Source organism: Malaclemys terrapin, chromosome 16 (assembly GCF_027887155.1).
Source record: "Malaclemys terrapin pileata isolate rMalTer1 chromosome 16, rMalTer1.hap1, whole genome shotgun sequence".
In the NCBI taxonomy this organism is placed as follows: Eukaryota; Metazoa; Chordata; order Testudines; family Emydidae; genus Malaclemys; species Malaclemys terrapin.
The window spans coordinates 13,934,596-13,961,046 of NC_071520.1; the positions used below are offsets into that span (position 1 = coordinate 13,934,596).

The window sequence follows — 26,451 nt, forward strand, 5'->3', positions numbered from 1 at the left end:
ATACCTATCTCATAGAACTGGAAGGGACCCTGAAAGATCATCAAGTCCAGCCCTCTGCCTTCACTAGCAGAACCAAGTACTGATTTTTGCCATAGATCCCTAAGTGTCCCTCTCAAGGATTGAACTCACAACCCTGGGTTTAGCAGGCCAATGCTCAAACCACTGAGCTATCCTTCCCCCTCAAACAGCTCTGTAATCCAGAATAAAAACCTCCAGATAATGGTAGGTTAATTCTGTTTTCAGCGCCATCCCAGAATGCTGAGCTGTTGATACTGCCAGAAGTGGAACGTTGCCTTGTCTATTGCTCCAGGCCTTGAAATCCTAAAACATCCCTTTACTTTGGCAGCAGAGCCAGGACTGCTTTGCAGCTGTACAGGGCTCTTCCTCCTGAAAACCTCCCAGGAGCTCATTAGCAAAGTGGTTATTAATGGTGCCCTGGAAATGTGTATGAAATGCAGTGAGGCCTCCACAACACAGGCTTTTCATTCGACTTCTGCAGGAGGGTGGCTACTTCTCCCTGTACGGCTGGGAGGGCCTAGTTACTTTGCTGCTCCTTGCTGGTTAAGCTGAACAGCACCTGATGCAGCTTCTCTATGGCCAGTTTATCATTCTCTGCTCTATACAGATCATTCGACAGAGGCAGATAATGGCTTTCCCAATCTCCTTAACAACCGCCCCTTCTCCATCCCATGCAGCGCGAGGTGCTGAGCTTCTGCACTTGTGGGGGATAATGCAGAGAATGCACTGGAGACCAGAGCCATGAATAAACTCTGTCAGGGAACGACCCTGACCACACTGGACCAGATTATCCGTCCCACTAGTTTGGTGTCCTGCCTTCAGTAGTGACTCCAGTGTTCCAGAGTCAGGGGAATCCATTGTCCGACCTTCCCACTGTGCAGTGCAACAAACCAATTGAGGAGCTGTGCGGAATCTGATGGAAAAATGTTTCAAGGGTGTCCTCATGGGATAAAAATACCTGAGGCCGTCATCCCTTACTCCTAGCCCAGCAACACACCGACTGTCCCCGCATGCTTGTGGGGTGGGTGCCAGTGAGCTGAGGATAACTTGGAGCCTATCAGAGACGTGCAGATTTGCATTCAGGATGTCCGCTCACATCACAGGGTTTAAGAAGCAAGTGGAGAAGGCACCACTGAATTCAGAGAGCCCTGTGGCTGGGTGTGCTGTTCCTAGGATGGCTTGGGTCACCACACTGCTGGTTCTGGTAGCCTGTTGGGCAGGTAAATATAACTGCATGATTGATCTCAGAAGCTAGGTCAGGAGTGTGCCCGGTGCATGGCACACCCACATTTACAGACACTTTGGTGACCTGTGGTTCTGTGTTGTTTCAGGTTCCAGCTACCAGTTCACTTTGACTCAGCCACTGAGTATGTCAGTGACTCCAGGAGAAACTGCCCAACTCGCATGTGTTCTGAGCAGTGGAGACAGCATCAGCAGTAGATACATACGCTGGTACCAGCAGAAGCAAGGGGAGAAACCAAGATACCTGCTGTATTACAAGGATGACTCTACCCAGGGTAAAGGCTCTGGTGTCCCTGACAGGTTCACTGCCTCTAAAGACACTTCCCGGAACACCTGCTTTTTAACGATCAGCAGGGCTGAAGCGGAGGATGATGCTGATTACTATTGCACAGGCTGGGACAGCACAGCTAACCAGTACACAGTGATACAGCTGCATAGAGAAGAGGAACAAAAACCCCTTTCACCCGTAGTGACACAGCGCCGGGATCCCACCTGCGTGTCTCTTGTTCCTATGAGATGCCCGGTGGATTGGCTCCTGGCTAAGTGTGATCTCCAATTCCTGTCAGTCCTCGTTGCCTTTCAAAGCTACGGGCTTTTCTGGCTGAAGAACTTACCTGTATTCTGACACAACATCACTGCTCTGATGCACAGACTGAGTTAAAGGCAGTAAGGGACTCAATCCAGGGCACTAGGAATCACAGCCCCAAGGATACCAACAGGAACCATTCTACAGTAGGCATTATGCTGTGAGATTGGACCACCCCGAAGCTGGTATTTGAAGAGCCCTTCCTGGCTAATGGCTGGTACAGTTATTACACTTCTAGCTCCAGCTCGTAGTTCTGCTGAGTTGCAGCCTAGAAGGGACCATTGTGATCATCCAGTCTGACCTCCTGTGTGAGACAGGCCAGAGAACTTCATCCCGTAATTCCTGCCTCACGCCCAAAAATGTGGTGGAACTCGCCCATGTCTTTTAGAAAGACCCCAGGCTTCATGTACCACAGCCCTTTGTATTCTGCTCCAGTGCTTAATTACTGCGCATGTCATTTCCAGTTTGAATTTTTCTAACTGCGGCTCCCAGGCATTGGATCTTGGTCTGCCTTGGTCTGCTAGATTAAACAGCCCCTGAGTACCTGCTCTTCCGCCGTGATCAAGTCACCTCTTAATCTTTTCTTTGACAAGCTAAATAGTGAGAGAGAAAGTAACTCAGCCGATGATTAGTGTTTGCCAGACCTTGAAATATTCACGTAGCTCTTCTCTGAACCCTTCCTAACTTGTCAACGGCCTTTTAAAATTGCAGACCCCAGACCTGGACACACTGTTCCAGTCGTGGTCTCTTGAGTTACAGAGACAAGGGTAATCTCACCTTCCTTCTCCTCCAGCACACTCACAGATGCAAGTGCTGATGTAACTATTTGCATGGAGTTGTCCTCCTGCAAACAGAGAGATTGAGCCTACGTCTCAGGTGCTGAGGGCTCCCAGCTCCCACTGACTTCCACCAGACCTGCCTGTGCTCAGCACTTCCCAGGATCGGGCCCAGTGGGTGCCCAAGCTCCATGTACTCCACGTTTGTAAAGCAAAGCCAGTACAGACAAGGGCACCTAGAGCTGCTGCCATTGGAGTCCTTTGCCCAGGTGCAACTTCTCTCCAGCTGAGCAGCAAAGTTCTAACTTGGTCTTTGTCCCTTTGAAACAATGCCAAGGCTGGGAGGCCAGTGGGCTCTGCCGCTCTTTTCTTATGCCTGTTTGTAAAGATCATTTAATGCTTCGCTTTCGATTTTCAGAATAATCCTCAATATTCTTTAAAACATTCCTTTGAGAAAGCCGTCCTTCCCGAGCAACCCTACAATAACAAACCAGTGTGAGCAGTAAGGGATTGGATTTCCGGTTTTGCCCTTTAATTGCCCGCAGGGCACGTGGTATCTGGGCTCATGGAGCTTGGGTGGGTGGGATGCTGCGGAGCATGACCAAGGGGATCATTGCTGTGGATTTGCCCCGATGTGCCTGGGCCCTAAAGTGTGGGACCGTCTAACGGGGACCCCCCCCATACAAGGGATCAGACTTTCCAAACTGTGAAACGACGCTGCCCACTTCCTTCTCAGTACAAACCAGGTCTCTGCAGAGTGCCGGGCCTCTGAGCTGTGACCAAAGCAATAACAGGAAGCGTGTCGGGGAGTCAGTGAGGCTGAGAGCACTGGGGCTGTTTAGAGACCCAGGAGTTGGGGCTTGACTGAGGTCAGCTCAGGGGCAGTCAGGACCTCACAGGATCTAAGCCCTCAGAGACTCTGTACAGACCAGCAGGTGGCAGTATAAGACCGCCCAATAGCATTAGCAACACCCCCCTCTGTAACTCGAGTCCCAAGGGAAGGGCTTGGGGAAGTTGAACGCCTTAGAGCTGTAGAACTGAGACTATGTAGATCTCTCTAGAGTATCTGGAGGCAGGGCTGCTTCTAGACCAAATGGTGCCCCCAGTGAGGGGAGTCTTCAGTGCCCCCATTTGTTAAATCACAGTGTGAGAGGGATCCCAGGTTGCTGAGACAGAGGGCTCAGCGGTACCTCAGTTTCAGGTTGCACCCTGGGAAACCAATCACATGCAGGATGGAATTTCATTCGCTCCTACCATCCGTTTAGGGTTCAGATGTCTTGTGCAAATACATTTTTAATGCTAATGCTGCTGTCATGGAGCTTTCTGTCTAGGCTTTTATTCTGTGCTCTTCACAATGGTACTTGAGGGTGGGTGTGTTTCTGGGGACAGGCCATGAGCATGGCCAGTCCTGTGCTTCCTGTTTGTCAGTGGAGGACTGTTACAATATTCAGACTGCCCCTTTAATGTCTCCTTTAATGTCTCCTTATCAGTGACTGATCCCTGACTCCTATCTGAGCTCTCTCTTGTGGGAGTGGCTTTGTGATTCTGGGAGGCTCAGTCCCACTTTGAACTTGGCTTTAACTCACTTAGGGGCAAATTCTTCCTCCCGCATTGCACAGGGGTGCAGGGATCTGACAAGCAGATCTTCCTTCTCTAGAATATGCTCGGTAAGCAGGGAGCAGATTTGCATGAAGGGGCCGTTCTCCAGCACTGGGGGTTTAAGAGAGAATCGGAGGTTCCCAGCCACAGACCCGTTTGTCTCAGGAAGCCGAGCTCGTCTGGATTCCCATCATGGCCTGGGCCCCTCTGCTCCTCGCGCTGCTCACTTACTGCTCAGGTCTGCGGGGAGGGTTTATATTCAGTGCGATTGTTATGGACGAGGTGATTTTTTCAGTGAGTGAAACAGATGAATTAATAACAACGTATTTGTAATGTTGATTTCAGGGGTCAGTTCGCAGCCCGTGGTGACTCAGGAGCCCTCGATGTCGGTGACTCCAGGAGGGGCTGTCACTCTGTCCTGCAGCCTGAGCACTGGAGCCGTCACCACCAGCAACTATCCAGCCTGGTACCAGCAGAAACCAGGCTCTGCTCCTCGGCAGCTTATATACAGCACCAATACCAGACCCTCCGGGATCCCTGCCCGGTTCTCTGGGTCCATATCCGGTAACAACGCTGCCCTGACCATCACCGGTGTCCAGGCAGAGGATGAGGCTGACTATTACTGTGCTGTGTGGTATGTCAGTGGCACTGTGACTCACAGTGATCCAGGCAGATGGGGAACTGAGACCAAAACCTCCCCTGTCTTCCCCTCCCTCTCACTGTGCTCTGCTGGGAACTGAACTGGCTGCAGAGTTTGGCTCCAGATTGTTTTCCGTTAAAAATTCCAGTTCTTCCTTCCCTGGGGAAATGGCCCATTCCTGCTTCCTCCTGCCTCTCTTTGCACAGGAAATCGCTGTGCCACGTTCCCTCCTCTGTCTGTGTTCTGCAGATCAGCTCAGGCAAGTCCCTGTATCTGGCAGAACAGGGCACCCATTGAAAAACACTCTGCACTTGGTTCCCCGATTTGATGGTGTCACAGCCCAGACCAAGTTCTCCCTTGCTGGACACTCACCAGGCTGCTGTGTTTGGACCCACAGGCTGGGCTTTGGGTAATTTTAAGCTTCCCTGAGTCATTGCAGGCTCCAATCTCTGGTTCTGGCCTCTCTGGTGTCCCATTTCAGAAGTAGGACCTGATGGCCCAGCTGCCGTAGGTCGTCAAGACCAGTGCTGCTGATCCCATCCCAAGACACCCCAGTAGCTTAAGCACAGCCATTGCCAGAGTTCCACCCTCGTGGGCACCCCGGTTTACCCCTTCAGGGGCATGTGCTAGTTGAAGCAAATCGACACAGACATTGCAGAAGGCTTTCCGAAGCAATCACTCTTTAGTTCATACAGCACAAGAGACAGACATACAGATCTATGCTCAATAACACACACCAGCACCCCATTCCCCGCCAGGTTCCTCACACTCTTGAGCATTCTTTGATTCTGTCGGTGCCTTCTAAGGAGTCCAGGATCCTTCTTCCCGCACTTCTCCTCCTGGACATGGCATCTCCTTGGGAAAAAGGAGTCTCCTGCTGACCCATGCAGCCAGCGTCTCAGCTTGGCTGGTCCATCCATCGGTAAGGTTCCCTCTCCCTTAGGAAACTTGCTCCTTTGTTCGTCTCCCTCGAACATCTCTGGTTTGAAAGGGCTGGAAACACCCAGAAAACTCCAGCTGGTCGAAAACACTGCAGCACGTCTCCTGAGCAACACGGGCTGCTGTGAGCAGGGCACACCTGTACCTCACTCTCTACATTGCCTTCCATTGAATTCTAAATCAGTGTCCAGGTCTGCGTCCTTATCCTCACAGCGCTCCCTGGCCTGAGCCCAGGATGTGCAAAATGCTCTGGGATGGAAATCAGGGCCAACAGCTCCACTCCTCTGTCACCATGGATCCCTCCACAATAAGAGTGAATCTCCTCTGTGTGGGAGACAGAACCTTCTTGGGAGCTGGTCCCAGGATGGGAAATGAGCTCTCCCAGGACCTAAGGAGCATCACAAACCTCCTCACCTTCCACTCCAAGCACAAGGCAGGTTTCATTGACCTGCCTTTTCTTACAGAAACACAGAGCAATGAGTCTGTGAGGAAAAAAACAGAAAAAAACAAATACCCGCCTCCCCCATCTCCTAAAACTCAAGCAAAACAAGACACTCCACTGCACACGTTCTCCCCCTGGGGAGAGGGTGAGAGAACAAACAACACGTGACAGATGTGTAGTCACGTTCGGGTCTCAGATATCCAGTGATGAGAGCAGAATAAGAACCTAATACAGTAGAATAGAACTTGGTCTCTTTGGTCCCCTGCTGGGGATTTTCCACTCCTCCTCCTCTAGAGCTCTGCAGAGAGTTGGTTTCACCTGGGCTGTAGGTTCCCCTTTGTTCTGCCAGGGCCTGGCCTGTTCACTTGCTGAAAGTCCTTAGCAAAGATCTGTGTTCAAAGGCAGTGTTCTTGTAGCCATGTCGATCCCAGGATATTAGCGAGACAAGGTGGGGGAGGGAATATCTTTTACTGGACCAGCTTCTGTTGGTGAGACAAGCGTGTGAGTTTACCCAGAGCTCTTCTTCGGGTCTGCTCTGTGTAAGCTCCACAGCTTGTCTGTCTCAGCAGCAGAGGTTGGTCCAAGAGAAGCTCTTACCTCACGCACCTTGTCTTCCTAATTCAAAGGCGGACATTCCTTCACCCCTCTTGTCTCCTGAGCACAAGGAGGGTGTCTGGAAAGAAGTTAACGCTTTGAGACCTAGTAGATAGCAATACAACAGTGAGTGGGGAAACTGAGGCCTGGTCTACACTCCGAAGTTAAGGTGACATAGCAACGTCGGTCAGGGATGTGAACAAAACACACACACACCCCGCTCCCCGAGCACCATAGGTATGCTGACCTAACCCCCAGTTAGATGCAGCTACATTGAGGGAAGAATGCATCCGCTGGCATAGCTCCCGTCGATCGGAAAGGTGGTGTTCCTACACCAATGGAAACACCCTTTCTGCCTGTGTGTAGGTGTGTCTGCACTACGGGGTCATGCTGACGTAGCTATGGCGACCTACCTTTGGTGATACAGTCTCTGTAGTGTAGATGTACCGTGAGTCACACATAATTTCCATAAAATACACAGACGTTTCCCAGGTTCTCTACCTATGGTCTTCACATACAGAGCCTGGCACAGCAGTATCACACGTGGGGGCCAAATCCAGAAGTGATGTATATGGGGGTGTGAGCCAGACTCTCTCATCCACACACACACGGATCTTAGAAATACAGGGCAGGTGACTTTGTCCCTGAAATGGGTAAGATGTGGCTTCTGTACACCTATTACTGAGCTCGTCTGGATTCCCCACCATGGCCTGGGCCCCTCTGCTCCTCACGCTGCTCATTTACTGCCTGGGTGAGTGGGATGGTTTTGCTAATAACAATCCACACCTTCCATCACCTCTCTGATTGCAGCAGGGCAAAGGGGGGTAGGATTGCTCTGTATAAATGCAGCAAGTGGGTGAACACCAGGGGTGTGAAAAGCCATTTAAGCTAAATCACAGTGCTGGCACAGGAACAATTGGGTATAAACTGGCCATGAGAAAATGTAAACTGCAAATACAACGATTTCAAACCATCAAATGAGGGAGGGTCTGAAACAGCCTCCCAATAGGAGCAAAGCACCTAACCCATTTTAAGCTGGAGCTCGCTAAGGTAACGACCAGGATTGTGTGCCTGGGTCGCCAGTGGGGAAGGAAGATACTTAAAATCTGCTTTATCCACCAGCAGGAACCATGTGAACAAGGGCTGGTCTGGGATCATGTGACGGCAAAGGCTGAATAGATGAAAAGGGTCCCTCCATCTCTGGGTGGACACGGCCTTAAACGTTAATAGCAGTTCTGAGCATGTCTGCGATGACAGGCCTTTCCCCCCTGTACAGAAAGGAACAGGAGTATTCCGGGGGGACCGGACGCCTGAGACTTGCAAACAGAGATTGGCCTGAACCAGACCCGGGATCAGCACATCACATGGTCTGTAAAAGCTGCAGCTCCTTTATCCCTTCGCTCAGTTTTCAGGGTTCATTTAGCAGGATTCGTTTGCGGGACGTGGGCAGGAGGGCGCTCCGCAAAGTAAGAGCTGGGAAATGAATCAACTGCTGGTTTCCCCTCATCAGGATACCAGTGACACGTTTTCTATTCGGGGGAGTAACGAGGATGAATCCTACAGAGAATACCATTGACCTGACGCCAGCCTTTGGTGGATGCCAGCGTGTAGGAGGGCAGATCCAACATTCCTCTTAGAAAGCCATTCATCTCAAGCAACTCTACAATAACATTGGAGGGCAGAGGACATCAGGGGAGACTTGGTACTAATAAATGTAAAGCCTTTAGCCCGGGGGAGGACATAAATGGCACAGATACCAAATGGGGCAGGGCTGTAAGCAAGAAGTTCCAGCCATCATGATGAGGTGGGTTCATTTTTTTATCCCTAATACTGTCCCAGCAGTGACCCCCTGGAAGGTGTGGGATTGGGCCTGGGAATTAGGAGGGGAGGTGGCCCCAGCGAGATCCCTTTGGTAAGAAAGCGGCTCAGATGATGAAGCCATTGGAGAACCACAGAGCTAAGCGATGAACAATGAGAATATACCAGTGACCGCTAGGGGTCATCCTTGCCCACAGTTTTGCCAGCTGTTGTGAGGCTGCTTGGGACAGACAATGTCTGGTGCACTCTGCAAACCCTGCGGGGGGATTTCCCTCACTGCTGACTGTAACCGATTAGTCTCTCAGAGGAATGGCCCATCTCTACCATAGTTTTAGAACCGTCTCAGTCTCAAAGGCAAAGAAGGAGTTGTGGGAAATGTGGGAGGACCCTGGGTCAATGCATTCCCTTGTGAGCCCCAGGCTGGGGTGATTTGACCACTGGGCTGCACACAAGCCGTGGTACATCTCCACTGCAACGTGATGAGGCAGAGGAAAAGGCCTCATGGAGTGTATTTCAACCGCAAAGACAGAGCAGGTAACACAACGTTGCTGGGCACAAGCTGAGAGCTGTATCGGTGGGGTCAGTAGAGGCAGGTGGGCTGGGATTGCGGGACGTGGGCAGGAGGGCGCTCTGCAAAGTAACAGCTGGCAAATGAATCAACTGCTAGTTCCCCCTCATCAGGTTTAAATCACTTACAAGACCAGCAGGGAGGAGCTGGAGACAGCTCAGCCAGTGAGCAGGGAGCAGATTAGCATGAGGGGCCGTTCTCCAGCGCTGGGGGTTTAAGAGAGAATCGGAAGGTTTCCAGCCACAGACCCGTTTGCCTCAGGGAGCCGAGCTCGTCTGGATTCCCACCATGGCCTGGGCCCCTCTGCTCCTCACGCTGCTCACATACTGCATGTGTAAGAAAGGTTTACTTGCTGCGGGAATTAAATAAGAATTTTCCACACAGATTATCCCCTCCCCCTGATCCCCGGCCTACCTGCGGGTTGTCTCTGGGGACGCTCAGGAATAGCTGTCCTGAGCTGATTTCTAATATTGTTTCAGGTCCCAGTTCCCAACAACTCCTTGCCCTGAAGCCCTCAGAGTCGGTGTCTCCTGGAGGGACCGTGACCCTCTCCTGCAGCTTGAGCAGTGGAGCCATCACTGAGAACAGCTGAGGGAGGGGGGTGGGCTTCAGAGCCCAAGCTCCAGCCTGAGCCACGACTTCAAAACGCTGTCTAAGCAGCTATTTTTAGAGCGCTAGGGCAAGCCTGGCTCCCAAGTCTATCGACCTGGGCTGGGAGGCTCTGAATCGCTTCAAAATGCCATGTGTTCACACCCCTAGCGGGTCAGGCCAGTGTTCCAGGGGCTGGCAAACCCCGAAGGGAGTTACATGGCCAATTTCAGCAAGGAAATGTTCCCTTTCCAGGGAACCTGGGCATCTGCAAAAACCACGTCGCTCAAAGCAGATAGAAAACGGGCAGCATGAAATCATTGCCCCGGGCTGACTGTCATCTCCCAGGGGAACGAACTGAGTGGAGAAGGGGGTGGAGTGGGCTCAGCAGAGCTAGGCAGAGAAGGAGGAGTCTGATGGGATGGAGAATCCCACCGGAGAAATGCTCACAACTGGCTACATGCTGGGCGAAAGGGGAGGGGTCCACACAGGGCAGTATTTGCAGATATTTGTATTCGTTGCATCACTGGACGAAGACGTTTCCACTCAGGACCTGCCCATCCAGTCAGTTTTGCAATTCTCTTTCCTTCCTCCGGGACCTGCCAACCCACCACTGATGGGATAATCCAGCCCCAGAAGTTCCCGGCTCCAACACCTGTTCTAAATCCTCCAGGCCAGGCTGCTTCCATTAATAAACTTGTGGGTCTCTTCATGCTGCTGCTGGGAAAACTTAGTTGCAAAGAGAGCTGCAGACATGTTTTTGTACAGCACCCGGCACAATGCAACCACTATCCTGATCAGGGCCTCTGGGTGTCACTGTAATAGACACATCGATAATCTGAGAATTTTTCTTTCACCCCTGGAGACACGAGTTCAAATCCGGATTTAGGTCACAACTGAAAATCTGTTTGGTGGTTTCACTGGTGTCCCCAGTTACACCCAATACAAACTGGCTACTGGGTTAGAAATGAATGGAAATGTTGCCCTAAGAAAGGCTGAGGACTGTTGGAGCAGAGCTGTTCCAGATCGGGGACGGTAAAACAGGGCAGAGGCCTGCGGCTGGGATAACCGATGCCTCCCAGGTCAGGATTGGAATGGGAGATCTTGGACAGAACAGCCCTATGCCCTGTCTTGCTGCAGCCGGAGTGACCGGTGATGGAACAGAGCGCAGAGCTCATTCCCAGCAGGCCCTGTGCCACGGGAGCTGAACGGATGACAGCGAGGGTGTCTCTGTGTTAAAACAGTTGCTGCTGCGAGGGTGTCTCTGTGTTAAAACAGTTGCTGCTGCTGGACAGGGGAATGTGTCCTAGCAGCTGCTGTGAGTCACATCTGGAACCAGGGAAATTCACCAGCTCCTCAGACAGGTGGGAAGCTTGTCACTCTCTAAAGCAGGGCCCCCAGTGACCCCAAGAGCGCACAGAGGGGAACTTGGCCTGCTCTGTGCTCTCAGCTCAGTGAAACAACCTCCCTTGGGTTGGCTCGGCCCCTTTAGGACAGAGCTATAAGCAGGGGGAGCCACTGAGTGAGCAAGAGATTTGCATGAAGGGACCATTCTTCAGCTCTGGGGATTTAAGAGCGAATTGGAGGGTTCCTGGAAGAGAGACGTGATCCTCTGGATTCCCACCATGGCCTGGGCCCCTCTGCTCCTCACGCTGCTCACTTACTGCATTGGTAAGGGGGGGTTGATCCGGTGAATGAAGCAAAATAATTATTTATAACAAGCTGTAGCGTTGCTCTCTCTGCAGGCGGCGCAAAGAACGTCGGTTCTGCTCCGTGCTAGGGGGAGTTCTGATGAGCTTGTTTCTCGTTTCAGGTTTCAGTTCCCAGCAACTCCAGTCGCTGAAGGCGTCCGAGTTAGTGTCTCCTGGAGGGACCGTGACCCTCTCCTGCAGCCTGAGCAGTGGGGCCATCGCTGATCACAACTACCCACTCTGGGTTCAACAGAGACTGGGGAATGTTCCTCGGCTGATCATGCACACTACGAGTACCAGGCCCTCGGGGATCCCAGAGCGTTTCACTGGCTCCAGATCGGGTAACACCATGTCCTTGACCATCAAGGGGGCCCTGGCGGAGGATGATGCTGATTATTACTGTTGTGTGTGGACTGGCAGTGCTCATCACAGTGATACAGTCAGATGGGGAAGTGATACAAAAACCTCCCTCCCCCCTGTGCCCTGCTGGGAGCTGTGGTGGCTGCAAAGCCCAGGGTATGAACAGAGCAAATCAGAGAGCTGAGCTGAGCTCCCTGTGAAATCCAGCTCCTCCCCCTGTGCGCAGGGGCAGCGCTCTCCCCGCCCTCCGGACACACTGTGCAGAGGGACGACTGAGCCTCTTACAGTGACTGCGGGGCCTGCGCCTGCTGGAACAGGGCAAAGCTTGCTGGGCACGTCGGTGTGGCTGCTCCTGGCTCAGAAGCTGGGAGGGCATCAGACACTTGGCTACATGAACAGGAAAAACATATTTCCTCACCCGTGTAAGGCCAGCTCCAGCCAACCCCCAGAGCAGTCCCTGTGAACCCTTCCATTGACTGCACGGACACTGGACTGGGCCCTGCAGCTTTGCACTGGGGGTCGCAGTGGCAAACACAAGTCTTCTGGGCACTGAGTGGGCGGCAGTTTCTCTCCTTACAAACATCCCCATGACACAGAAATACAGTGTGGATGACACTCTTCCACACGGCCACTGACCGAGCGTGGGGACCACGGCCCCAGTGTTCTCCTCCCTCTCCCCCTCCACTTGGCCGTCCCCCTACACAGCAGCTGTCTGGGCACTGGCTAGCTGGCAGCATCCCGCTCCCTCTTGACGCCCGTTCTTTCTTCGTGAAGAAGCCAGGCAGTGAGTGATGCCCTGACTCCCCTCTCAGCTCTCTCTGGTTGGGGCTGGCTTTGTGACCCTGGGTGGCCAAGTTCCACTTTGAAGTTGGCTTTTACTCATTGAAGGGCTGATTCTTCATCACCCCCTATGTACCTCCATCCCAGCATACAGGGGAGTTTCAGGTACCGGGGGAAGCCAGCAGAATGTACCCCTGTATTCACACCCTGCACACTACCGTGAGAATCTTTGTACAAAGTATGTCTTGGGAGGTGTCACTAAAAATCTCATAATTTGCTGCTCATTATTGCCACACATATTTTACCAAGACAACATTGTATGTGAAGTTATAAGATTCCACTATATGGTGGTATTAACAGGTGTCCCAAACAGAAATTGGCAAAGAGTTCTGTCCTCAAACCAAGGAATGTGTGCCCTGCTTAATTTGCATTTAAGCAGTAAACAGAGGAGGACAGAAAACAAAGGACGCTCAAACCGGTGAGAAAAAAGCAGCAGGGAACATCCTTCCCCCTAGACTATTTGTCTCCTGGTATCTAGCTGGAAATGCTTCTCAAAGAGGTGAAACTATAAAAAGGAGCAAACAGCCCTAGGCACCTGTACCCCTCTCTCTGCCCATCGATTTCCTGCACCTGCAGGGACAAAGGAAGCAGCCGTTGGACTGGGGGAGGGCGCCTGACCTAAGAAGTTTGGCCAGTAAGCCAGCTGAAAGCCTGTGATGAGAGAACTTTGCTTTGAATTTCTGACTTTTAGGCCTCATTACTTGTACTCACTTCAAATCTCTCTCTTTGTCATTCATAAACTTGTTTTATTGTTATATCTAGTCCAGTGTGTTTAACTGAAGTGTCTGGGAAACTCCATTTGGGGCGGCAAGTTCTGTCCATATTATTCCTTTTAAAGAAATAACGGACGAAGTACAGCTTTTACTGTGCAGGAGAGGGCTGGGCAGTACAGGACATAGGTTTCTGGGGGGAAATCTCAGGCAAAGGAAAAGTTTTTGCCCAGGTCACAGATCTGCCGTTTGGCCAGAAGAGGTCACTACAGCTGCAGAAATCCCCTGGTGGCTGGTGGTTCCGGTGGTTAGTTTGCCATGCCCGGCTCCCTCTCAGCGGCGGCGTTGGAACAATTTTTATAGTAGTGGTGCTGTGAGCCATTGAACCAAACTGTAAACCCTGCATAGAATGGAACCACTTCAAGCCAGGGGGTGCGGCAGCCCCCCCCAACTCCTCTAGCTCCAGCACCTCTGCCTCTCAGTGCACAGACCAGCACAGAGTTCAGTGTCTTTCAGGTGACTCTGAACACAGCTGATGGTTATGCCAAGCCCGCAGTTCCCATCCTGGGGGCGGGAGACTGAAACCAGAGGCTTGTGATGATATGACAGTGGAGTTACAGGTACCCAGCATCATTCCAGCTGCTGGCCACAAACAGACAGACAGACGGACAGAGGGGAAAGAGAAACAGAAAAGGAAAGAGAAGAAATAAGGAACAGGAGCTCCAGAAACTCCATCTGGGGCAGCTTCAACTTCCGGGCGCTCCGAACCGTTCTTCCTTCGCCTCCGCTTGGTCATCGCCCTGGACAGCAGCCAGAAGGGGTGGGCACCTGTTGGCAGAGTCCTGGTCACTCTGGGGTCCATTCTTCCATCACGAAGAAGGCCAGACAGTGACTGATCCCTCGACTCCCCACTGAGCTCTCTCTGCTTGGGGCTGGCTTTGTGACCCTCGGTGGCCTGGTCCCTGTTTGAAGGTGTCTTTTACTCGTTTAGGGGCAAATTCTTCCCCCGATCCCCAGACAGGTGCAGAAACTGGTCAGGCAGCAGAGCCAGAGAGGTCGTGCCATGTGGAGGTGGCAGGAGACAGGGGCTCTGCCCACATGCACCCCCCATTGCCCCATGGGCCCTGCCTGGGATTCTCCATGCCAACATGCAGGGGCAGTTTGGGGTACAGGCTGAAGCCATTGGTTCCGTGGCTATGGAGATCCACATACAATTGCCCCAGGCAGGGGAGGTGCAATAGCTAGACAGGGGATTACGGAGCAGTTCTGCCCTCCCATGGCAGGTGGGGATGGGGGAGGGTCCATGCCCTCCCTGCACATGGGCTGTTTGCTCGGGTTGTGCCCAGGAACTAGGGGTTTCCCATAACAGGAGCGAGGGAACAATTGGGCTGCAGGGGGCTGTTCATGCCAGAGACACTCCTTGTAATGCATTTCTGGACGGGGTCAGGCAGGAGCCGCCTGTCCTGGGTGCTGAGCAATGTGCTTTCTACACCCCCAACTGATTCTCTCACCTCTCTATTTTCCATTGCGCTCCAACCCATCCCCTGCCCATTGTGATGCCATGTACATGTGTCCAGAGAGCCTCCGAGCTCTTTCTTCTCTGCCCTGCTGAGAAGGGGAGTGCGAGAGGCTCACACAGACCCCATGGAGGCCAAATTACAGGAAGGAATCCTCAGCAACAGCAGAACTCGCACCCGTGTCTGATTAAACAAACATGAACGCACTGATTCACTGGGGAACTTTGATCCCGTCCACCCGTCTTTGCAGTGTCTCTGTGGCCACAGGTTAGATGCTGTACAAATTTAAAGCAGAAAGTACTTTACACCGAAGGAACCTACACTGCCTGAAATGGACACCAAACACCTGCGCTTCCTTAATGAATCACTAAATATCAGTCTAACAGGTTTTAAAGAGCAATGCAAACTTCTTGTATTGCTGAGAAGACAAATGGTAGCCCTGGATAGCGCTTCATAGAGCTATAGCTGTCAGACTTCTTGTGAAATCACTGGGCTGTAGCACACAATAGCTTACTGTGCTAATGGGTGTTCTGGAGGCCTGGATTCAAATCCTGATTGCATTAGGACTTTCAATAGTACAACAAGGAGCACTACCATCATCAGTTACTTCTGGAACATGGCTGGAAAAATATTAGTAATTCGGGTTCTTTTTCCTTCTCTTCCTTCTCTAGAACATGCTCTCCAGCCAGTGAGCAGGGAACTGATTTGCATGAAGGGGCTGATCTCCAGCGCTGGGGGTTTAAGAGAGAATCGGAGGGTCCCAGCCACAGACCCGTTTGCCTCAGGAAGTCGAGCTCGTGTGGATCCCCCACCATGGCCTGGGCCCCTCTGCTCCTCACGCTGCTCACATACTGTGTTGGTAAGGGCGGAGGGTTGGGTTTATCTGAATGGATCCCAAGACCAGGGGCTGATCACTAACTGGGCTTTGGGTTGAAATCCCTGGGACTCGCTCTCTGATTTGGGAAGAACATTTCTCAGACAAGGGAGGCAGGTTGTGATTGGTTGGTTTCTATCGCTCTCTCCAGGTTGGAGTTCCCAGAGTGCACTGACTCAGACCAGCTCCATGGCAGTGAAACTGGGGGAGACGGCCGAGCTGCACTGCACACTGCAAGGTACCAGCAGCGATCGGGGACGGCCCCTCGGTTACTGATCTATAAATCTAGGAGCAGAGCCTCCGGGATCCCCGAGCGCTTCTCTGGCGAGACGAACGGTAACAGGGCGTCGTTAACCATCACTGGAGCCCTGGCCGAGGACGAGGGGGATTATTACTGTGCTGTGTGGTACTCTAGCTCTCATCACAGTGACACAGTCAGATGGGGAACTAAGACAAAAACTCCCCTATTGAACGAAGCCCTTAGCAGCTGCCGCTGCCTCTCTCGGGTGCCAGGCACAATAACGGTCTCTGGTGGCCACAAAAGAACTCCTGGCCAGAGCCTAGCCAGATGTGTGAGATTCCGGTCGACGGGCGGGCGTGGCAGGACTGCCAAAGGCTGGCAGACAAGTGAGGTGTGGGACACTTGGCAGCCCTGTCTTTCCACTGGTGAGCAAATTCACAAAGGGTTTCCGTGGAACTATTCCTGATTTACACTGCAGTGAGATCGGAGCCTTGCCCATCTGCCCTAGCACTACCCCAGCTAATGGGAGAGGGCTTCTTAGCTCTGCCTCATGCCTGAGGGACCTGCAAATGGTCATTGGAGAGAAAGACCCTGCATTGTCCTATGAACATTCAAAACTGTACTGGGCAACCCAACCCCACCCCACCCACCCCTTCAAGGATTTAACCCAGGCATTGAACTGCAAATGCCATCAGCACTGCAGATTCGTATCAGCCCTCAGAGCTAAGCGTATGGAGCTCTTGGCCTGTGGAATGAAATAAGGTGTGACTGCAGCAGGATGCTGTCCCAGAGCAGATCCTGAATAGAGCCCAGCATCGAGAACGCCCTGGATCAGCACCAGGGAACAGGGGTACACTCAAGTGTGTGTGACGCAGGCCATGGCCATGAGAGTGCACTGGGGACGGTCTCAGCAGGAAAAGACACCAGCCATCAGAGTTATAAGGTTCTTGGGTCCCAAGGCCCCCCTCCTTCCCTCACCGTCCATGCTCAAATCAGGATATGTCCTACCGTGAATGGACATGGAGAACAATTCATCACCATCTGCTTTATAACAGCCCTTAACATATTTGAAGACTGTTATCAGGTTTCCCACCTCAATCATCTTTTCTCGTGCCCATTTTTTTTACCTTGCCTCATAGGTATGTTTCTACAGCTTTTCTCATTTGTGTTGCTCTTCTCTGGATTGTCTCCAGTTTGTTTACATCTTTCTTAAAGTGAGGTGCCCAATGGAGCTGAACAATTCTCTCCTGTGTCTTCAATACGACGCTCCTGTTAATTCACCCCAGAAAGATATTTGCCTTTTTTGCAATTGGGTCATATTGGCACATATTCAATTTGTGATTCACTATAACCACCAGGTCCTTGTCAGCTGTATTCCTGCCGAGCCAGTTATGTCCCAGAGAGAGTGGGCACAGCAGACCTGTGAAGAGAAAGAGGTGTCAACTGTGATGGAGAACCCCATGGGATAAAGGTCTCGTGATTGGCTGCACGCAGGGCTAGAGGAGAGGAATCCACATGGGCCGTCTGCAGATATTTTCATTTGTTATGTAAGCAGAGTCAGGATGAGCTCTACCCTGACATCTGGTGGTGAATTATGGCGAGTGTGGAAAAGAACTCCAGGGGCTGATCTTGTTTGCATAGGCACACCCACTCGCCTGGCATGAAACCACAGCAACTCAAAGTGGTTACTTTGGCTGGTGTGGGATCCCCAGTTTCTCTGTTATTGGGGCAGGAAGAATAAAGTTTTGTTACCCTGATTCTGTGAATCAAAGCCAGTGGAACTGTTGTATGACAGAAGGACGGAGTGAGTCATTCACCATTACCTAAGTAGCATTTGCTTGTCAAGGGGCATGGGTTACAAAACCCAGTGAATGGAGAGAGGATGGGGACAGGTATTTGTACCTGATGGTATGGCCCCCTCCCTGAGGGGGTTGAAACACCAATTACACTACCTCCTCTCTCCACTGTTGAATGTCAGAGCTAACTTTGATTCCCTTAGGAGTCTAGTTACAGACTGCTGAGCTGAGTTCACTTTGGGCCAATAGTGCACCAGCACTGGTGCTCCCCTACTACTAGCTGAAATCACTAAGAGCTGAGATCACTGAGGTTGTGTTAACTAGTGGGGGAGCCTGAAGCTATATTGCTAAGCTAACTTAGCTTAGCGGGGGTGAGCGGAGCAGAGCGGCTCACAGGTCGGTGAGCGGAGCAGCTGGAGGAGTAGCTAGTAGAGCAGAGCCTTGTGGGAGTGGCCCAAGGGACGGCTGGAGCGGAGCAGAGCGGCTCACAGGTCGGTGAGCGGAGTGGAGCAGCGCGGCTCACAGGTCGGTGAGCGGAGCGGAGCGGCGCGGCTCACAGGTCGGTGAGCGGAGCGGAGCGGCGCGGCTCACAGGTCGGTGAGCGGAGCGGAGCGGAGCGGCTCACAGGTCGGTGAGCGGAGCGGAGCGGAGCAGCTGCCAGAGCAGTTCGTGGGACGGCAGGAGTGGGACTGCGGGTGGAGTGGAGCAGTTCGAAGCAAATGCTACTTAGGTAATGGTGAATGACTCACTCCGTCCTTCTGTCATACAACAGTTCCACTGGCTTTGATTCACAGCCGGTTGGCCTCGGATCACGTAAGGTGCCCCTTAACACCCTGCTCACCCCCCCCTTTGAACTCTGGGGCTGCACTGATCATGGACAGAGACTTTGGGGGGTTGTTGGACTTTTGGGACTTTTGTGATTCTTGGGTTGCTGGACCCAAGAGACTTTGGGATTGGTGGACTTTTGGGACTTTGGTGATTCTTGGGTCGCTGGTTTCAAGAACCAACGGGAGAGGACACGGCCCAATTTGCTGGGGTGGGTCTTCGCTCATGATTTGGTCTAAGAACTCTAGTTGTGGTGTTTTTCCAATTTAATGCTGATGTTGTTTACCTCATGTTATTAAACATTTTCTGTTACACTCAGACTCCGTGCTTGCGAGAGGGGAAGTATTGCCTCTTAGAGGTGCCCAGGGGGTGGTATGTAATTGTCCCAGGTCACTGGGTGGGGGCTCGAGCCGGTTTTGCATTGTGTTATTGAAACAGAACCCCTAGATACAGAACCTGGCCCTTGTTGCTGCCAACTTAGATGGGCAGAAGGGTTACAGTTACATGCGCTGAATGAAAGTGTTTCCAGTCTCAGAACTGAGGAGGCCAAGTCCTGAAGCTCTGGGAGAATAGTTGGAAGTCATGGCTACAGGAATGGCCGGATTCAGCTTTTCCTCCAGCCAATGACTGGCAGTTTAATAAACTCCTTTTCCTTACAACTGTAGGATGGGTTGTTCCAGCAGCAGCCTCTCTCTGATCCTCACAGAGATTTCCATGCTCTCTAGGGCTGCCCAGCTAATAAGCTCAGAACAGCTCCATCCATTCCACACTGCTTCTCTCTTGGGAACAAGCCTCTGAGGGACATCCCAGAAGAAGGTTATTTTCAGGGGTGAACCATGTGTTAACTAGAGCCTGTCTCAGGGATACCTGCTGCCCATTCATAATCACACAGACCGGGGTGACTTTCATTGGCAATCACATGAGATCCCTCTGGCAACACCACTACCTGGTGTTGACATGGGCGCCAGCACTGGGAAAGGATGGCATGTACTGTGAGTCTCTTTTAATACAGTTTAGCCGCTGGACAGTAGGGGAGGAGCCAGCACCATGTGACCAGCCAGCTCTCTGCAGAACAGGAGCAAGTGCTCCACAGAGCACAGTGTAGGACTCTGACTTAGAACCACACAATCCCACGATCGTACAGCCGGGGAAACGTGACGTAACAATGGGCTAGACAGGAATCAGTATTACCTAGTAGCTCGTGTTCCTAGAGCACTGTACAGCTTCAGAGCACTTTGCAAACAGAAACTGATTAATTCCCATCACACCCCTAGGACACGGGTGGGGTTTATTGGCCTCATTCCACAACTGGAAGGAATAAGGCAGAGGGGCTAAGTGACTTAGCCAGTGCCATACAATGAGCCAAGGAACTTGGCGTCTGTTCATTCACTCAGTGTTGCGAATCCCTGTGACTTCCCACAGCCCTGCGCTGATGGGTCAGTACGGCTGTGACAGTGGCAATTTCCAGCCATATTCTGGATGAATCTTATTAAATCAAGTTGAAGTATTTTCAGAGCCCATTGTATTAAAAATGCAAATGTCTATGGACCATTGTGGGATGGTTGGGAACTTCGTTCGGAGGAAGACGGCTTAACGCATTATCTGGGAAGTACTGTGACCTTCACATGGCCATGCTGGACAATGTAGCAGGCAGGACGAATCTTTTGGGACGATAGGTGTGCAGTGGAATTCCTAGGAAGTCGTGGGGAGGAGGGGATTTCAACCCCCCGTTTAGGGACTTAGTCTCTGAAGCTTGAACCTTTTGTCTGCTCATCACCTGTTCTCTTAGGACATTTCAAAGACCCAAAGTGGGTTCTTCAGGGACCAACTGACAAAGGAAGGACTCGTAAATGAATAGCCTGACATTAAGTGGACTCGGGGCCTTTGTTCTGATCTAGGAAGTGGACAGGATCTCCAGTCTGGGGAGGGCACCAATCCTTCGGGAAGGGTCAGAAGGACTGGCATGGCCCAGAGCTCTCGTGGAGGTTGGGCTGGCAGGGAGCTCCGGTGAGCTGATTAGCAGACGTGTAGATTCTTTTATTGTTTTTCATGTTTTCTCTGTAATGCTTTTTCCTTAAGAAATAATAGGTTTGCTTAGGAAGACCCATGTGGTAACTTAGGACTATGGGTAATTGCAATTTCTCTGAGGAGAAAGCAAGCAGGCCTGGAGAGGCAGACTGTCTATTGCTGGGAATAGCACAGTGACGGCAGGGAACGTTCAGCCTGGAAATACCCTGGTCAGGAGAGGGAGATAGGTGGGTCTCCACCCAAGAAAGGTGACGACTAGGGTGCCAAAAGCCTGAGGGTGGGTGACTAGGGCCTTTGGGTGCTGTTGTTACACATCCTCATCATCGGACATATTATCTTTCACCTCCATTGAAACAACGTCCCTTGGGTTGGCTCTGCCCCTTTAAGACAGAGCTAGAACTGGAGAGGCAGGAGCCTTGGAGTGAGCAGTAGATTTGCATGAAGGGGCCGTTCTCCAGCCCTGCAGGTTTAAGAGAGAATTGGAGGTTCCCAGCCACAGACCCGTTTGCCTCAGGAAGCCGAGCTCGTCTGGATTCCCACCATGGCCTGGGCCCCTCTGCTCCTCACACTGCTCACTTACTGCATTGGTAGGCGGTGGGGGTTTATCTGCTGAATGAAACAAACTAAGAATTTATTAGCTGTAATGCTAAAAATCTGTGATGTGCTCCGTGCTAGGGGGAGTTCTGATGAGCTTGTTTCTCATGTTTCAGGTTTAAGTTCCCAGCAGCTCCAGCCACTGAAGACATCTGAGTTCGTGTCTCCTGGCGGGACTGTGACCCTCTCCTGTAGCCTGAGCAGTGGGGCCATCGCTGATAACAACTACCCGAGCTGGGTTCAACAGAGACTGGGGAATGTTCCTCGGCTGATCATGTACAGCACGAGTACCAGGCCCTCGGGGATCCCAGCGCGTTTCACTGGCTCCAGATCGGGTAACACCATGTCCTTGACCATCGCTGGGGCCCTAGCAGAGGATGATGCTGATTATTACTGTTCTGTGTGGACAGGGAGCGCTCATCACAGCGATACAATCAGATGGGGAAGTGATATAAAAACCTCCCTCCCCAGCCTGTGCCCTCCTGGGAGAACTTAATCTTTGCACGGGGGGTCACAGGGGCAAAGCCAATGTTATGGGCACAGACTGGGCAGCAGTTTCTCTCTTTACAAGCTTCCCCATGACACAGCAATACAGCCTGGGAGAACTGGGGCTGCCTTTTGGGGGCTTATAGACAGAGTGGGAGATTAGTTTGAAAGGCTCCAAACATGGGCTGAATTGTCTGGTGGTGTCAATCCATGTAGCTCCACTGACTGCAGAGGGCTAGGTCGATTTACACAGCTGGGAATCACATTCACAATGCCTGTCGCTGTTATCAGTTGGTTCTCGCCCCCCTCAGGTGCCTGCAAAACCCTCAGCCCTAAAATGAAACTCCAAATAATGAAAATCCCAATGATCTGCCCGAGATCCCATCCAGCCATGAACAGGTACAAGCACGAAGGCCTTATGCTCCCCTTCCAGCCCCTCCTGTGACCCGGTGTGTCTGGGGCAGCCCTCACTGAAAATGCCAAGGTCTGGGCAGGCTGTAAAAGATAGAGCAGATACTCCCCAAACTGGTGGTTAACATTGAAGTTAGACTCACCAATCAGTCACAAACTGTGTTCCTGATCTCCCACCCCCCTTGGTTATCAAGAAGCTGAAAAAGAAATCACACAGCCCCCCTTTATTACGTTACATTTCTCTGGCTCCCAATCAGCACCTAGGTCCAATAGAGTGAGAAATTATTTAAAAGTTCTGCTCACATATACAAAAAGTTCTTCTGAACCTAAAGGGTCAGCCACGTTACCAGGTCAACGTGAGTTTGGATCAGGGACGGCTCTAGTTTTTTTGCTGGCCCTGGAACTGTGCCGCCCTAAGCACGTGCTTGGTTTGCTTGTGCCTAGAGCCGGTCCTGGTTTGGATCTTACCCAAAATACTACGCTGCCAGCCAATCCTTTAGTGTCTAAAGTAAAAGTTTATTATAAAGGAAAAAGAACAAGAAGAGAGTTGCTAAATGGTAAAGCAATCACATACATACAGAGACTTCAAAGTCCATATATCAGGTTCTTATCAGTATAGGTGAGTTTGCTGGCTTGAAATTCCCTCTGGAACTCATCCACAGCTTGGATGGATCATTCCGTCCTTTGTTTAGAGCTACAGTTTGTAGAAAAGTTACTCCAGAGGTAAGAAGCAAGAATGAAGAGAAAATGGAGATGATGCAGCTGCCTTTTCTATTCTTTTGCCATGTGGCTGCTACTTCCTGTGTCCCCAAACAAAAGCTTTGCAGCACATGCAGGTAATAAGCAATAATGTTAATGGGGGGAAGGTCCTCCCTCTTACACCAGTTTCCTAAGTATCTCTTCTCCACAGCCACTGACTGAGCCTGGGGAACGCAGCCCCTGTGCTCCGGGCTCAGCCTGTAACGCCCCCCCTGGGAGGTATCTCAGGCAAAGGCAAAGTATTTGCCCAGGTCACAGATCTGTCACTTGGCCAGAAGAGGTCACTAGAGCTGCAGAAGTCCCCTGGTGTCTGATCGCTCTGGTGGTTAGTTCACCACAATCGGTTGCCCTCTCTCCGGATAGCAGGGTGGAGCCTGCAGTGGCTTTGGGTTGACTCTGGACACGGCTGGACGGTCCTGCTAAGCCTCAGTTCCCTGGCTGGGGGAGGGAGGGTGAAAGCACAAGTGTGTGATAATGTTACAGTGGAGTTAGAGTAACCCAGCCTCATCCCAGCTGATTGGCACAATTAGAACAAGCAGACGGACAGAGAGAAAAGGGAAAAGGAAAGAGAAGAAATAAGGATCAGGAAATAAGGATGGGGGGAGCTTCAGCTTCTTCACTCTCTACCCCTTTCTCTCCTCCTCCACTTGCCTGTCCCCCTAGACAACAGCTCTCAGGGGCGGGCACTGGCTGGCAGAGTCCTGGTCCCCCGTGGAGTCCTTTAGAGTATAAGAGCGGCCATACGGGGTCAGACCAATGGCCCATCTCGCCCAGTATCCTGTATTCCGACAGTGGCCAATGCCAGGTGCTCTAGAGGGAAGGACCAGAACAGGGAATCATCAAGTGATCCATCCCGTCGCCCATTCCCAGCTTCTGGCAAACAGCGGTTAGGGACACTTCAGAGCATGGTTTTGCATCCCTGCGCATCATTGCTAATAGCCATTGGTGGACCTATCCTCCATGAACGTATCTAGTTCTTTTTTGAACTCAGTAATACTTTTGCCCTTCACAACATCCTCTGGCAACGAGTTCCCCGGGTTGACTGTGTGTTGTGTGAAGAAATACTTCCTTTTGTTTGTTTTACACCTGCTGCCTATTAATATCATTAGGTGACCCCTAGTTCTTGTGTTGTGAGAAGGGGTAAATAACACTTCCTTATTTATTTTCTCCACACCATTCCTGATTTTATAGACCTCTATCATATCCCCCCTTAGTCGTCTCTTTTCCAAGCTGAAAAGTTCCAGTCTTATTAATCTCTCCTCATATGGAAGCTGTTCCATACCCCTCATCATTTTTGTTGACTTTTTCTGTACTTTTTCCAATTCCAATATATCTTTTCTGAGCTGGGACGACCAGATCTACAGGCCCTGTTCTAGATGTGGGCGTACCCTGGATTTCTTCCTTTAGTCCCAAGGCCAGGCAGGGTAAGGGATGTAACTCATGGTAGCTGGTGGAGGTGGTGCCCTACAGGTGAGGAGAGCCTGCAGCTGTGACCTGGGAGCTCTGAGCAGCCCAGAGGGAGAGCAGGGCCAGTTAAATGACATGGAGCCGGGAAGGTACAAAAGGACGTGATGGGGAGAGCGTCCAGATCTGCAAAGCCCAGCCAAGGAGAGACACTCCGCTGTCTTGTTCTCCGGAGCAGCTCCTCTGGCTCTGTGCGGATCTCACAGAACAGGCAGGTCTGTTGCTGCCCTGAACAATCATTTAGGGCTCAGATCCCTTCTGTAAATATATTTTAAGGCTATTGCTGTGTCACTGGTCTGACTGTCTAAGCTTTTATCCTGTGGGACCGGAGCACTTGTGTGTGTTGCTGGGGGTGGGCTGTGAGCCTGGCCAATGCTGCACTCCCTGTTTGCCAGGCAAGGACTGTTACACTGTTCAGACAGCCCCATTCCTATCTGCCCCCCAGTGACTGATCCCCAGGGTCCCTTTGGAGCTCTCTCTGCTTGTGGCTGGCTTTGTGACCCTGGCTGGCCCAGTGCCACTTGGAACATGGTGCACAAACGTGCGAGGCAGCAGAGCCGGAAAGGTTGTGCTGCATGGCGGTGGGAGGATGTAGGGGAGCCTGCCCAGATTAATTCCCCACAGCCCCATGTACCCTGCAGGGCTCCTCCAGCCCAGCATGCAGGGGAGTTTCAGGTGAAGCCAGTGGATCTGTGACCATGGAGAGCCAAACACCTGCGCTGCAACCCGTCCCCTGCCCATTCCGGTGCCAAGTACGGGTGCCCAGGGCTCTGTGTGTTCTGCCCTCTGAGGCGGGGAGAGGGGCACACGCAGACCCCCTGAAAGCCATTCACAGGAAGGAATCATCAGCAACAGCAGAACTGGGGCATGTGTATGATTAAACAAACGTGAATTCACTGCTTTACTGGGAACGTTCGATCCCTTCCAGCCATCATTGAATTGTGATAATCGGTTTGATCTTATCTGTGGATAATTTTAAAGCAGAAAGTACTTTACTGAAGCAAGCCCCACTGCCTGAAATGGGTAACAAACATCAGTCAAGCTCGGCTGTTTAATGAATCACTAAATATCCATGTACAAGAATTTAAACAAGGATAGAGGCTTCTTGTATTTCTGGGAAAGCAACCGTGGTTACTACCCCTGAATTGCGCTCCACAGAGTGGTAGCCAGCAATCATCATAGTACTGCCCAGTGCCTTACTCTGCTTTTGTGTGTGTTCCTGCGGTCTGGATTCAAATCCTCGTTGCCTCTGGACTTGCAAGAATGAATCTAGGAGCTGTGCCATCGTCTGTTCTGGCTGGAAAAATGTTACTAATTCAGCTGTGGTTCTTGCTCTGAGATTTGCTCACTTCATGCCGCCTTCTTCCTCAAGCCTCATCTTCCTTTTAAAAAAATTCTCTTCTCTAGAACATGCTCTGTACCCAGTGAGCAGGGGGCTGATTTGCATGAAGGGGCAGTTCTCCAGCTCTGGGGGTTTAAGAGAGAATCGGAGGGTCCCAGGCACAGACCTGTTTGCCTCAGGAAGCCGAGCTCGTCTGGATCCACCATGGCCTGGGCCCCTCTGCTCCTCGCGCTGCTCAGTTACTGCTCTGGTCAGCTGGGCGGGTTTATGTTCAGTGTGATTGTTATGGAGGAGGTGACTTTTCAAGGAATAAAGGAACTGAATTAATAATACTGTGTTTGTAATGTTGATTTCAGGGGTCAGTTCACAGCCCGTGGTGAATCAGGAGCCCTCAGTGTTCATTACCCCAGGAGGGGCTATCACTCTGTCCTGCAGCCTGAGCACTGGAGCCATCACCACCAGCAACTATCCCTCCTGGTACCAGCAGAAACCAGGCTCTGCTCCTCGGATGCTTATATATGAAACTAGTAAGAGACCCTCCGGGATCCCTGCCCGGTTCTCTGGGTCCATTTCCAGTAACGACGCTGCCCTGACCATCACCGGTGTCCAGGTAGAGGACGATGCTGACTATTACTGTGCTGTGTATACGGGTAGCAGTGGTGCACTGCACACAGTGATACAGCGAGGTGGGGAACTGAGATAA

At 51.7% G+C, this 26,451-nt stretch overlaps 4 gene segments (V, D, J or C); all 4 read left to right on the forward strand.

The window, feature by feature from the left end:
• Positions 1–4,405: 4,405 nt before the first annotated feature.
• On the forward strand, positions 4,406–5,395 carry LOC128824813 (immunoglobulin lambda variable 8-61-like). The segment is given in 3 exon segments: positions 4,406–4,459; positions 4,567–4,881; positions 5,343–5,395. Coding segments are annotated over 3 exon segments (414 nt in total).
• Positions 5,396–9,510: 4,115 nt separating this feature from the next.
• LOC128824814 (immunoglobulin lambda variable 8-61-like) lies at positions 9,511–12,653 on the forward strand. The segment is given in 5 exon segments: positions 9,511–9,556; positions 11,055–11,068; positions 11,385–11,481; positions 11,624–11,940; positions 12,567–12,653. Coding segments are annotated over 5 exon segments (561 nt in total).
• Positions 12,654–21,216: 8,563 nt separating this feature from the next.
• LOC128824815 (immunoglobulin lambda variable 8-61-like) lies at positions 21,217–21,782 on the forward strand. The segment is given in 2 exon segments: positions 21,217–21,279; positions 21,403–21,782. Coding segments are annotated over 2 exon segments (426 nt in total).
• Positions 21,783–25,928: 4,146 nt separating this feature from the next.
• Positions 25,929–26,451, forward strand: LOC128824816 (immunoglobulin lambda variable 8-61-like). The segment is given in 2 exon segments: positions 25,929–25,998; positions 26,105–26,451. Coding segments are annotated over 2 exon segments (393 nt in total).